At 43.3% G+C, this 14455-nt stretch overlaps 1 protein-coding gene across 3 annotated transcripts in view; it reads left to right on the top strand.

The window, feature by feature from the left end:
* The first annotated feature begins 11196 nt into the window (after positions 1-11196).
* pias1b (protein inhibitor of activated STAT, 1b) overlaps positions 11197-14455 on the top strand; it is a 149661-nt gene continuing 146402 nt past the window's right edge. The window contains exon 1 of one of the 3 annotated variants that reach the window (XM_052040528.1): positions 11197-11240. In XM_052040528.1, the coding sequence (XP_051896488.1) occupies positions 11217-11240 (24 nt within the window). In that variant the 5' untranslated portion in view covers positions 11197-11216. Of the gene's footprint in view, positions 11241-11811; positions 11858-14455 lie in introns of those variants that run through there. The other 2 variants (XM_052040529.1, XM_052040531.1) reach the window with 2 other exon arrangements.

The following is a 14455-nucleotide window of genomic DNA, read 5'->3' on the forward strand; positions in this document are numbered from 1 at the left end:
CTGAAATAAATGTATTTGGCTCTTTCAGTATGGCATTTATGAATAATGTTGTTTACCCCATGAAGTACTTATCACAAGCTGAAGGTGTGTCAGTGACTCCTATGCTGTCATGTGACACTGGGGCTTACTCCACTCCATCCAACCAACAGTGTTCAGGCAGTGTACATCTGGTTGCCATGAGGGAAACATCTCACATAGTGCTGTATAAATTACTTCAGAAGAAAACATTAATGAGCTCCCCAGATAAACACAAAGCTACTGAGCAATATAGAAGCCCCCAGGCTCGATTTCTTCTTGGTTTCTTCTGGGGTGGCAGCAGTACCATAATTGCTTTCAACACTCCCGTGTTGGAGAAGATAGGAGCAGACAGAATTCATGTGCTGATTGTTATCCAGTGATCCGTGCAAGAAAGCAACTGTGACTGTCAGTACATGGGACACAATTAAGCTCAATCATGATGCCCCATGTGGTGGAATAGTCTGCTGGTGCTCACTGTCTGGGCTCATACCTGAAGAGTGATCACTTGGGCAATGGGATTTTGGTGCATCTGGTGCCTGTGGTATTAAGCTCCACCAAGAGTTGGTTCCTTCATTAAGTAGGGGCAGGGAGTTTGGGTGTGTGTGTGTGTTTGTGTGTGTGTGTGTGTGTGTGTGTGTGTGTGTGTGTGTGTGTGTGTGTGAGTGTGTGTGTGTGTGTGTGTGTGTGAGAGTGTGTGTGTTTGTGTGTGTGTGTGTGTGTGTGTGTGTGTGTGTGTGTGTGTGTGTGTGTGTGTGAGGTGTAATGGGACGGGAAGCTGGGCAAATAAACAGTCCTGATGCAGGGTCTTGACCCGAAACATCAACCATCCTTTGCCTCCACAGACTCTGCCTGACCCGCCAAGTACCTTCAGCATTTTGTTTTTTGCTCCATTTTACAGCATCTCAAGGATAAACTACTTGATGCACAGTAGATCCTGGAGGTACCGCTTGTATGGCGTTGTGTTATCTCTACCTGTATCCCGGGGTTACTGAAGCAGGAACTGCATCTGATTCCACCTGTTCCGAGCCCAGGGATATTTATCCTAAGTACAGCATTTCTGCTGTAGCCTGACCAAGACAGCACATGGTATTTACCTTATCTACAGGGCTCAGACAAGCACCAACTATTCCACTTCTGTATTGAGCTAGTGGGGAATACTTGCCTTCAGATATTTACAATTAATTCAGAGGAATGATCCTACATTTTCTGGATTGATTGTTCACAATGGGAGTTATCTGGGACAGCCCTTGTATAAATAAAACTTCTATTTCTCTTCTCAGAACAATCATTTCAAAGTAATGTAAATCTCTATCAGTTTCTGTTGCCTTGCAGTGAAGTTTATTGTTTTCATTGACACTAATAGGAGTCAGATTACACTTGCATTAATAATGTGCTTTCAATTAATTTTGAAATGTTGGTTGATGGTGGGTGTTATTCCCCATTGTGTACTCTAGTGATTGGTACAGAGTGAGAACCATACCTTTATCTCCCATGGGGCAGGGGCAGACAGCTCCGAGCTGTCACATGATGGCTGCCATGGGAACAAGCAGGTTGAACGTCAGGAGTAAAGCTAAACACTGTCATGCACAGTGTGACAGGCACCTGCTGAGCATCAGGCATCCTGTCATGCAGTAGCACTGATCTACAAGTTCCTGCCCCACGCTGTCCCTTGTTACTATCCCAGATTCCCTCAGACCTCTCCGTCTGCCTCTTCCCAACTCTCACATGACCCCACTTCTGCACCCTGAAACTCAGCAGTACAAGAGTAAAAGGTGAGTTGCAAATTTTATTTTTAAAGATCCCAGATGCACAGGAGTTAAACCGTCAAAAATGCGGAATTAATTAATTGTTGTATTTTTCCTGGTGCTTTCACATTTCTTGGACTTGTGCAGAGGAGGGTTTTACCTGCTGACACAACTTGATAATTTTAGTCATTACATTTGTGCCTGGAAATGTTCAACACACTGAAAACCAAAATTTTAAATTGAGTGTTCTGATGGGTTGTCAAGTTCATACAACTAGATGTAATTTCTGCTCATTCTTAAGCAAGTGTCAGAACTGACATCATTACCAAGCACAAGTAAGGGCACAAAGACTCCTGCTTGCTGGTTTTCTAAGCATTTGTGCTTGAGAAGTGGGTGGCACTGTGTTGGCAGTATTCAATCCCCACCCACATTTTTCTGTTACAGTATTTAAAAGCCAATCACGTTGATTAGGAGTGGAGTCACATGGGGTGAGATGGTATGTGGGGAGGTGGGCATAGGGGTGATATTGCAGAGAGGAAACCTGATGAATTTTCTAGTATTAGCCCAGCAATTGGTAGAATCACCCGAAATAATGACACAGCAGTTAAATCACTTGACTGGTAATCTGGAGTCTGCACTGTAGATGTGAGACCCAACCCAATAGCAGCTGGGAACTTTAATTCAGTTAATTAAATAAATCTGAAGGAAAAAAAGAAAAGTTTTTTATTGGTGACCATGATACTATTGAATTATCTTAAAACCCATCTGGTTCACTGATATTCTTTAGGGAAGGAATTCTGCCCTCCTCACCTGGCCTAGCCTATACGTGACTCCAGAAACTACAGTTCTTGGCTGGCCTCTGAAATAGACTAACAAGGAACTGAGTGTTACCAGACCTCCACGTTGACTGCTGTCATGAAAGAAAGTAGCTCAGTGCTGCCTTTAAAAGGGCAATTAAAGATTGGTATTAAGTACAGACTTTGTCAGTGGTAGCAACTTTCGTGAGAGAATAACTCAAAAAAAACTACGGTGGGAGTTGTATTCACAGCCTCCGCATTGATGGTCCAGTGCTCTCACCAACTGTCCCTGATATGTTATGCAGTTACCTCATCGGTAAAAGTGAATGTCAAGTTCATCTGGCGTGGTACACAGGCCAGACAATGGCAGATTCAGTGGAAAGGGTGAGCAGCTTCAGGTTCCTGGGTGTCAACATCTCAGTGGATCTATCTTGGGCCCAACACATTGATGCAATCATGAAGAAGACACGCCAGTTGCTCTACTTCACTAGGAGTTTGAGGAGATTTGGTATGTCACCAAAGATTTTTGCAAATTTCTATTGATGTACGGTGGAGAACATTCTGACTGGTTGCATCACCACCCGGTATGGAGGTTCCAATGTGCAAGATCGAAAGAGGCTGCAGAGGATTGTAGACTCAGCCAGCTCCATCACGGACACAACCCTCCCCGCCATCGAGGATATCTTTAAGAGGTGGTGCCTCAAGAAGGCAGCTTCCATCATTAAGGATCCTCACTATCTGGGACATGCCCTCTTCACGTTACTACCATCAGGGAGGAGGTACAGGAGCCTGAAGACCCACACTCAATGTTTCAGGAACAGCTTCTTCCCCTCCACCATCAGATTTCTGAACGGTCCATGAACCCATGAACACTACCTTGTTATTCGTCTTTTGCACTTTTTATTTATTTTTGTAACTTATAGTAATTTTTATATCTTGCACTGTACTGTTGCCACAAAACAACAAATTTTACAACATACTGTATGTCAGTGATAATAAACCTAATTCTGATTCTGAGATTGCCTTTCCTAAAGCCCTGGAGGAGACTGGTGAACCTGCTGGATTTTATGACAGTCCAGTGATTTTGTGGTCAATGTTACCAATTCAAGCTTTTGAATTTCTGGTTATTTAATTATCTGAACTTACATTCTGCAGCTGCCATGGTGCTTAAAGTTGCTCATCTTAGTTAATGACACTGTCAGAAAATTGTTTGTGCTAGTTCCACTCCAGTCCTTGAGCAGAAAATTTGAGAGTGTTGGTCAATATCAAAGGAGTGCTCCACTTACTGTTGTTTGCATCTGAATTTTCACCTGGACACCAGAACTTTGAAGAAAAGTTATCCTTGGCGTCCTTGCAAGCATTTATTTCTCAATTAGCATAAGTAAGATTATCTTTTTTGACCAACAGAGGTATTTCTGTATGATTCCAGATGTATGTGCAAGACTACAGCCACTTCAGCAGTGCACATTTGATAGTCTGGTATTTTAGTAGCTGTGGGTCAGCCAGGATCTTCCAGTACTCAATGGCATCTCACAAGTCAGTGGCAGAATATTAGAGAGAACTGGTAGCTGTGGTGGAGCCACTGATTATTCTCAATGCATGACTGATTTGTCTGTGATAAGTTTTGATTGGGATTGTTACATATTATTCAGTATATTGTCTTGTTGAATGGACCAGCACAATGTTTCTGTCTGTAAACCTGAGTATTTCTTGTGAGTGATGTTATTGACTAATACCTATCAAGAAAGTTCTTTCTCAGGGTATGCAGAGTCTACAGATCTCCCTTTAAGGCATCAAACCAATTTCATTGGATAGGTCGTCCAGAATTGATGCTTCTGATCCTGGGGCTGAGATGTTCATTCATGGGTGCATGAATATGTGTTTCCATCCAACACACGGTAAGTGATCAAGCTGGGTGTGGTGGCGACTGGGACCTCATCCCTACTTCCTCCCCCATCACCCCTGCACTGGAGTATGGTCACATGGTGATGAACTGAACATCTCCTAACACTTGCTTAGCCATTTATTGTAAAGCCTCACTGATCCAAATGTCTTCTTCTTTGGCTCAGTATCATTTTCTTTTGCCTGATCCTGCTCTTGTGCATTTCCTTGCGACATTCACTATGTTACAGATATGAAGTCAATGTGATTTGTTGCTAATCATTCAATAAAAGCGTCTGGTTTGCCAAGTTGAGGAGGTGTCTGCTCTTCACTGCATGTGGACACTGCTGTCTTAAGATTTTCTTCACGCTCGAGCTGTGCAGAACGCTTCACACTTTGCAATAACAATATGTTAAACTTCTCATAACATCAACATGCAGACCATCTGCCCACACGCACTTTACATGAAAAGGAATATTTGAGCCTGTAACACAGTGCTTCTGCTTGCATTTCAAAATCAACACTGAAACATTTTTATCCTTCACTCCACCTCTGATGTATTCCTGGGATCTGCACAGTTTGTATAGGTGTGATGCACTGGAGGCTGTTGGATTAAAGGTAGATGGAAAAACATGGAGCTTGTGAAGTCCCCCTTGACGTCTGAGTGTTTGAAGCACAAAAGCATGGCTTTGATGTGAGGCAGAATGACTGTTGATGCTGCAGGTCGGCTGATAGAATCAGAATCAACTCTCTCTGCTCCTTGACCACATTCTGACCCAGATTGGCTACCTCCCCCCTATCCTTCAGTTCAGATGAAGGGATGACTGTCCATTTCCCTCCACAGATGCTGCCTGACCCTCTGAGTTCCTCCAGCATCTTGTTTGTTGCCTCAGATTCCAGCATCTCCAGTCTCTTGTGTCTCCATTTTGCTACTCCAATGCGGTCTCGTCAAGGTATGCCCACTTTGAAGAAGTTTTCTTCCTCCCTTCAACAGGAGTTCTGTGAGATCTTTTCTCACTGCCCGCCCTCTGTGATCTCTGCTGCTCTCCTGTTCTTCGACCGCGTTCTCACCCAGACAGGCTACCTCCTCTCTGTCTTTCAATCCAGATGAAGGGTCTCAACATGAAATGTTGACTTTCCATTTCCCTCCACAGATGCTTCCTGACCTGCTGAGTTCCTCCAGCATCTTGTTTGTTGCTCCAGATTCCAGCATCGGCAGACTCTTATGTCTCCAAAGCATCTGAAGGCTGTCTGTTCAAATCCTACTCCAGGAAATTGAAATCAAAAATCCAGAGTAATATTTCATTGCCATAATGAGGGGGTGTTGCATAATGGGCAGCACAGTGGTACAGCTTGTGGAGCTGCTGCTTCACAGCTCCAGCGACCTGGGTTCAACCTGACCTCTGGTACTATCTGTGTGGAGTTTGCATGTTTGCCCTGTGACCACTTGGGTTTCCCTTTAAGACACCTTAAGGGTATAAACATTATATCTTCAATGCTTGCATCTGTCTCATTTTATAATTAACCCTTTTTCTCATTAAAGCCTTATAGATCTGATTCATTTAATCTTTTTCATTCAAACCAGCGGATCTCCTTTGACACCAGTCACAAAGTAAAGTCTAAACAAATGTTGCTCAGAACATCTGAAATATTTCAGCTGCTACGGATCTGCAGCTAGTAGTTGAGGTTTAGAGCCAATAATGAGGTCGAATGCAGGAGAGAGTGATGCACAGAATGTGTTTTATGTATCATGCTTGAATGACAAATTGAAAAGCCAGCATGCAATCTTTTCTAAACTAACTGAGAAAGATTGCCTGTTTCTACAACCAGAAACCAGAAAAAAAACCTTTCCTTATTTCGAAAGGGCTAATAATCAGAAAAAACCAAAGGGAAACATAAACTTTGCAATGCAGCATTGTTTTCTATATATTCAATTTTCAAGGTGTTGGAGTCACTGACGAGGTCAGCTTTTATTTCCTATTCATAACTGCCATTCAGAAGGTTTCTTAATTTGCCTTCTTGAACAACTGCAGTCATTCTGATGAAGGTGCTCCCACAATGCTGATGAGTGGAGAGTTCCAGGGTATATACTCAGTAGTGATGGACATGTACTTCCAAATCTGGATCAAGTGCAATTGAAGGAGAACTAGCCAACACTGATGTCCCCATACATCTCCTGTCTTGTCCTCTGTGAAAGAGGTAAAGGGTTTGGGAGGTGAGTAACTGCAATGCACTTTGTAGATGGGTCAAACTGCAGCTACTGTGTGCCTCTGTGGAGGTGGTGGATGGGGTACCAATCAAATGGGTTGTCTTGTCCAAAATGGTGCTGAGCTTTACCATTATCCACAACACACTGACCTTAACTACAAACCCAAAGATCCAATAAAGCCCAAATGATGTTATTGCTATTATCCTATCTGCCCACGGAGCTGCAGCTTAACAGCAAAAATGCTTCTATTCATGTAGTGCCTCTAATATAGGTTCTTCACAAGAGTGTTATCAAAGGAAATTTAACACTGAGGTCATAAGGAAAGATGACCACAAGATTAGTCAAAGAGTTACTTTTGAAGGTATGTCTGGGTAGTGGAAAGAGAAATAGAGAAATGGGGTTTTGGAAGGGAATTCCAGAACCTAAGAAACTGACAGCTGAAGACATGGCCAACAGAAGAAAACAAATAAATCTGTTGATTATTAAGAGCCTAGATGTGGAAGAGCACAAATATCTTCTGAGATTACAGGACTGGAGGAGATGACTGAGATAGGAAGAGGCAAGGCACAGAGGTTTGAAAACAGGAATGGGTATTTTAAAATTGCGGTGTTAATTATTTATTAGGTAGTATGGGTCAGTAAACACAGTGGTGTAGGTGAGATTTAAGAAGTACTTCATTGGTTGTAAAGTGCTTTGTGACATTCATGAAGTTCTACATTACAAAATCACCGAATCATAGAGGGTCTCACAGCATGGAAAGAAGACACTTGACCTGTCACGTCAGCACTGCCTTTACATAAAATCAACCTATCTAGTCCCACCTTCCCATAATTCTACAAATTCTTTCCTTTCACATACTTTTCCAGTTTCCTTTTCAACACCACAGTTGAATCTGCCTCCACACTAACTCTGATTATTTCTGGCAGGACATTCACATCCTAACCAAAGAAAAACTTTTCTTCGTACACTTTTGGTCCTTTTACCAAATCCTCATTCTGCACCTCCTCATTCTTGACTCTTCTGCTCATGGAAACAGTTTCTTTCCAACAACTCAGCTATAACAGTCATGATTTTAATACTTCTGTCTGATTTTTTTCACAATATTCTCTATGCAAGGAGAACAGTCCCAGCTTCTCCAGTCTATCCATATAGCTAAAGTTCCTGGAATCATTTTGATGAATCCCTTTTGCATCCTCTCTACAGTCTTCATGTTTTTCATGAAGGTTGGCTCCAAGAAATGAATAGAACCTTCTTCTTCTCAGCTGGTCCTTTGAGATCCACAGGGACTTCCTTCCAATTCAGTTCCATGGGTTTTGGGATAGATGGTGTGGCAAGTGTGGGATTCACAAAGTCCGCCACATGCTATGCAGTCAGTGCTTGATGGGATGGGTAGATGGGTGGTTTCCTTCTGTACTCCCAATGCATGGACTTGTGGTTACCAGTGTTATCCTAACTGTTCCTTCTCTGCAATGACTGGCCATAGACCAAGGATTCCCAGGACGGAATGCTGCATTTTCTTAAAGAGGCTTTGGCAACATCCTTGAATCTTTCTCTCTGTCCACAGGGTAACCTCCTTCCATGACTGAGCTTGGAATAGAGCATCTGTTTCGGGAGTCTGGTGTTGGGCACATGAACAGTGTAACTAGGGCCTCAGTGCTGGAAATGTTGGCCAGGGAGAGGACACTGACATTGGGGTTCACTTATGATATTGCTCTGTTTAAGGGTTTGGTGAAATTTCCAGAGACAGCATTAGTCCTATCTCTCCAGTGCTGCGAGTCACCCGCTGTAGACAACTTGAGATGCTGAAGCATAAAGGAGGCTGTCCAATAGGCCATGGGTTTTATGCTGGATTTGCGATGTCGATCTTTGAATATTTAAATGACCAAAGGCAGTGCATGCTGAGGAAAATGGTGAATTCCATCATCAGTTTTACCTTCACTGAGAGATGTCTCGCGAGATAAAGGAAGTGGTCCATGTTTTCCATGATTTTGTTGTGAACCTTTATTTTCAGAAAGCAGTCTTGTACAGTGGGGACAGTTTGATAGAGAACCTTTGTTTTATGGATGCTTATGATAAGGCCCATCATTTTGTTTGCTTCAGGGAGTGAAGTGACAATGACTTGGAATCTACTTTCCAAAAGCATGCGGACATAAGTATCATTGGTGTACTGCAGCTCATCTACTGACACAAAGAATACTTGGTTACTCAAACAGTAAAGATTCAGGGACTGGGAGGACTGAGGATGTCTGTGGTCAATGAGAGAGTGGGTGAGTCTGGGGAAGAGGGGAAATAGGAAAAGGCTATGCTCAGGACATCTCATCAGTGACCACAACAAGGTGAATGAATTAACAATGCAAATGCTCATTGACATACAAGGGACTGCAGATGCTGGAATCTGGAGCCGCTGGAGGAACTCAGCATGTCAGGCAGCATCTGTGGAGGGAAATGGACGGTCAACATTTTGGGTTGAGACCTTTCATCTGTACTGAAAAATAGAGGGGAGATAGCCAATATATAGAGGTGACGGGAAGGGGTGGAGCAAGAGCTGGCAAGGGAGAGGTGGATCCAGGTGAGGAAAGCGATAAGCGGATGGAAGGAAGGGAGAGTGGAAAGTAGAGGCTGGGAGGTGATTAGGTGGAGCCAACAAAATGCTCCTGCTTCCTTTCCTATCAGATTCCATCATCTGCAGCCCTTATGGCTTTTATTATCATCCTCAAATTTCACCATGCCTCCAAAATTTGTGTCATCTACAGATTTGGCAATTGTGCCTTGTACACTCAAGCCCCAATCACTAATATTCATTGATCTCTTTCCCAGGTCCTTCAAATCTGCTTGTAAGCCTCCATCCCCTTTTCTACCAACACTTTTAATATGAAATAGGTCCATGACCTTTGACTCTTTACCCTCCCCCCGAGAATTTTCCAGAGCATTGCAATGATCCCTTATTCTTGGCAGCAGGGAGACAATGTACTAATGTACTAAATGTATCTTAATATCAATTCTTTTGTGACCATTGCTCTTTTGATCTTTCTCCTCTCTTTGTGTATACTTGAACCACCAAAGGTGCTATGTCCTTGGCTGTGGTGGCACCACCCAGGGGAAGCTTCTGTTTCATTAGTATTCAGAATGAAGACTGGTTAGAGAGTGAGATGTCCCCAGAGGTCACCTTAACCAGGTGCCTGCTCCTTTTTGTTTGTCTAGCAGTCATCTCTCTGTTCCTTCCTATTTGCATATGTCTGAAGCAACATTTATAAATTATGTGTGAGGTTGATAAACTGCTGCATGGTCTTTTGGGAGAGTGGATATATCTCAAAAACATCTCCATTGAATTTGTATGGAGGGTAAGATGTGGCCCAGTGTTTCATTCATGTTAGCACATTCATGGGTCATTTGTGTATTAAGTAGCCACATTGCCCATGTCTCATTCGGATCCAGTTTCAAACACATGTGTCCTTCAAGGTTATTGAAATTCAGGGAAACTTGCCACTGGGTATTCTGACTTCGGATAGTGTTACCAGGTCAGACTTTATCCCATTTATCGTTAATGTTGAAATTGGTGAAGTGAGGGAGCAAGACCAGAAAGAGGTCCTTGAAACTATGCTGTCAGGTAGATGGATATTAGATGTCCCAGAATGGTTATGGATTGTTACTAATCATTACAATGGAGTGGAGGGACAAGGTCCAACATCAACAGGAGATATTGAGTTATGGTATTTCATCCTGAAGGCATTTATGTCTTCTTTACTTTGGTTAGAAGATGACAGCTTCCTAACAGCTCATACAAGTAATTGGAATACCACTAATATCATCAAGTTAGGGCACTGAGTACGGGAGTCAGGATGTTACATTGGAGTTGTATCAGACATTGATGAAGCCACATCGAGTTTTGTGTACAGTTTTGGTTATCGTGTTACAGCAAAGACATCATTAAGTTGGAAAGAGTGCTAAGATTCATGAGACTGTTGCCAGGACTCGAGAGCCTGACTTATAGGGAGAGGGTAGAGTGGTGCGTAAATGGAACAAGCTGCCATAGGAAGTGGTTGAGGCAGGTACGAAGACAACATTTATTGGACACTTGAACAGGTACATGGACAGGACAGGTTTAGAGGGATATGGGCCAAACGCGGGCAAATGGGACTAGCTTAGATGGGCATCTGGTCGGCATGACAGATCTGTGCTGAAGGGCATGTTTCCGTGCTGTGTTGACTCCAAGTCAACTATTTTACATCAACATAGATCTCCCAGTCAACTGAGCAATGTTTTAGTCAACAGAGCAACGTTTCATTTCTTTCTGCTCGCATTTCTTTTTGCATTCTGTTCTTTCTGCATTTCTTTCTTTTTCCTATTCTTCGTTTCTTGACTTTGACGTCCACATTCCCCCCACTTGCCCCCTCTGCACCCACGCCGGCCCCCATTCACAAATATCCCGGGCACGCGTGGTTGCCCCTCGGAGAAAAAGGCGGGAAGATTCAAACCCAGGAGCGCTGACGTCAGCGCTGCCCCCACTCCCTACCCCCCCCCACGTGACGCGGCGGCTGGCGCCCATGCGCGGAAAAGCGCGAGAAGATGGCGGACAGTGCGGAACTGAAGGTAATTCGCAGATGGATTGCGGCTCGGTGGGGGGAGTGTTCCCGCCGCCCGCCCCCGGTGAGGGAGCGGCGGGGAGGAGTGAGGCTCGGCGGATCCCGGGGCTGAGGGGGGGGGGGGGAGAGGAGGAGGAGGAGGAGGCGCGCAAGTTTGTGCGGCTGTGGTGAAGGCGGCGGCTGTTGACAAGTTGTGAGGCTGCCGCTGGCCGGCCGTCGGGCCGCCCGCCCTCCCGCCCGCCGTGTGTTTGAAGTTAAGACAACAAACAGGCGGAGAGCGGCCGGCGGGGAGCCCCGGGGTGGTGCCCGGCTCCAGCCCCTCCGCCACCGCCTCTCTCCGCTGACAAACCCCCCCCCCCCCCCCCACCCCCTCTGGCCTTCCGTCCATGTGTCTGGTAACGGTCCCCGGACTCTGCCTGTGACCTGGGCAGCGCCTCGCCACAGCCGGGGCCACGGATGATGGCGATCCCACCGCTCTGCTTTTGTATCCTGCCATTGTTTCTCTCTAACTTGGAGCCACTTTACTTCCCCCTCTTTCTCCCACCCCCCCCACCTCTTTTTTTCCTAAAGGAAAACAATCCCACCCCCACAAAATGCAAAAGTGCATCATTCACTCTTGAACAGGTTTGCTTCTGTTTTTCTTTAAAGTTGGAGCCATTTCCTCAACGCTTCCCACCCCCCCTCTCCAATTCTTTTCCTATTGGGTTTTTAATGTCGATAGCAATCTTTTCCGTTTATTTTCCAAAAGCAAAATCATTGCTCTTGCAGGAACGGCGAGTTGCAGATTGCATTTTGTTTTGTTCCGCATGTGTTGGTGTTTTTTTTAAATCAGTGATTGAGTCTGATTGTTTAATGTGGCGTTAGTTTCATACCGAGCAGAGTCGTCGTTTCGGTTACCCTGCGCTGTTACGAGCAAAATGGGACAGCGGACTTGTATTTGTGTACTTTGCAAATATTGGGAGATTTAATATCTGCCAATTTACGGCGAGGTTCGTCATCGAGCTCATCAGATTCCCTGTCTGTCCGCTCTTGAATGGTTTTAAGAACTTGGTACTGTTATATATGACACTGCTATTTATATCGCTGGTACTTTGGAAGCAGAATGCGGCTTACTATTAGATGAAAACCATAATCGATGCAAACCATAAAATAAGCATTTTGTGATTCAAATGGGATGTGTGGATATCAAAGTAATATTACTTGTTTTTTTCACGAGCCTGTCAGTTGAATGAATTTCTACTGTGACCAGTGAATCGTTGCAAAGCTTTTGGTACTTTTTTTTTGGTATAGGTAGAAATAACTGGGTCGCATACTATTCTTGGGCTATTTGTCTACACTTTCAGTGGGAGTGATGGAATGTGAGCATGGATTGGGGTCAAGGCTCTCATTTAAGAGATTCTTGTATATCTTCAGGGACAGGAGATTAAAGAAGAATCAGTAGCTTGTACAGGGATTTATGATGAACTGAATTAGCATGTTGCCTATTCCCTGTTGCTCATTTGAAAATCAACATTGAAGGAATTGTTGGGAATCTCCATTGTAAGCATTGTATACTGTGAGGGGGGGGGGAGAACGGACTCAAATATTATATTACTAAACTGGTGTTTTGTTATGTGACACTAACACAACTTAGTAACAAGGTTGGAGTTCACAGGAAAATATGTTGAATAATTGTTTGAGAAAGTTCTTTACTCTGTTTCTGTTCCATTATTCTTCTAACTTGTGTTAGCTGCTAGGAAATGAAAAGCATTTTTTCAATATAGCCATTCCACATTGTCAAAAATGTGAAAATTGCATTGAATAGTTTATTCCTAGTTTTATGCTAACAACCTAATGTTTTAAGGGTAACATAGTTCTGGTACATGTCTTCATTTTTAAAGGCATTTAAAAGAAATATTTAAAATAACCTATTTGTGACATCTAATTTTAGTAATAAAACATAGTGGAAATATAGAAAAAGATCAATGCTTTCTTTAAATTTTAGTGCATAATTTTTATTAACAATAAATACTATCCTACAGTAGGACAATGTTTCCTGATACAATGAATGTGTTGTAAAATGTTCTTATAACACAGGTCTTGCAGAAATTTGAATTTCTGCAGGAGTGATAAATTCCACTGGCAAGCCTACTTTGTGTTTCCAAACAGCTGAATTTGTAGGAACTGCAAATCTGGCTGCAGAAAGTCTTCTCTGAAAGCTTTTTCTCTTTAAAATGTTTGGCTGTTTTCTACGTGTGGCTGGTGTTGTTGGATATTTAACATTGTTTTTTTTTGTTTTACCAAATAAGGTAATAAATGAGAATTCATCTTGGTGTTTGGTTTTGTTTGGTGCTAGCAGTAGAAACATTGCAGAACCTACCTGTTGGACAGTGTATCTACTTGAAAGAATACCATGTTGTAATAACCCTTGGGAGCCAGGCAGTATACTTGTTTCAACAAAGTGCATGCCCAGTTACTTGGCATAAAATGTAATGTCAAATTCAAGCAGCTAAGTCGACTGCTATTCTCATTTAGTGTAAACATATGGCAAATTTTCCCTTTAACATGACTTTTTTGCCTCCTATTTACCATGTTTAGTGAGTTTGAATAGCAAAACATTCCTAAATCTTAATGCAGAGTTCCTGGTGACTTTGGTATTTAGATGGGATATGTATAGTTCTTCTGTTATCATCTACTTGCAGGAAGCAAAAATTAAAAATAATAAACATTTTTCTGTTGTCGCTGATTTTTCTGTGTATCCCTGTCACACGAACTTCACTCTACTTTCAAAGACTGGCACAGTGGTGCAGCTGCTAGAGCTACTGCCTCCCAACTCCTGCTGCCTGGCTTCAGTTCTGATCTCTTGTGCTGTCGGTGTGGAGTTTGCCCATTCTCCCTGTGAATGCGTGGGTTTCCTTGGGGTGCTTTGATTTCCTCCCACACCCCAGAGATGTGGATTGGCAGGTTAATCTGCTTCTGTAAATTACCCCTGGTGTATGTAGGTGACTGGTAGAATCTGGGGGAGAGTCAATAGGAAAATGGGGAGATTAAAATGGGATGTGTTACTTGGTGATTGATAACTGACAAGGACTTGGTGGTGTATCGGGCATGTTTCTGTGCTGCATGACTTTGACTCGAGGTGATAAGGTTGACTTGAAGGGTTGCAAGATGGACCATGTTTTTTGGGCTTCTCCTTTTAATCGGAGTTCATCTAAACAATGTGACATAAAAATTGACTTAAAA

This window comes from Pristis pectinata, chromosome 28, assembly GCF_009764475.1.
Source record: "Pristis pectinata isolate sPriPec2 chromosome 28, sPriPec2.1.pri, whole genome shotgun sequence".
In the NCBI taxonomy this organism is placed as follows: Eukaryota; Metazoa; Chordata; class Chondrichthyes; order Rhinopristiformes; family Pristidae; genus Pristis; species Pristis pectinata.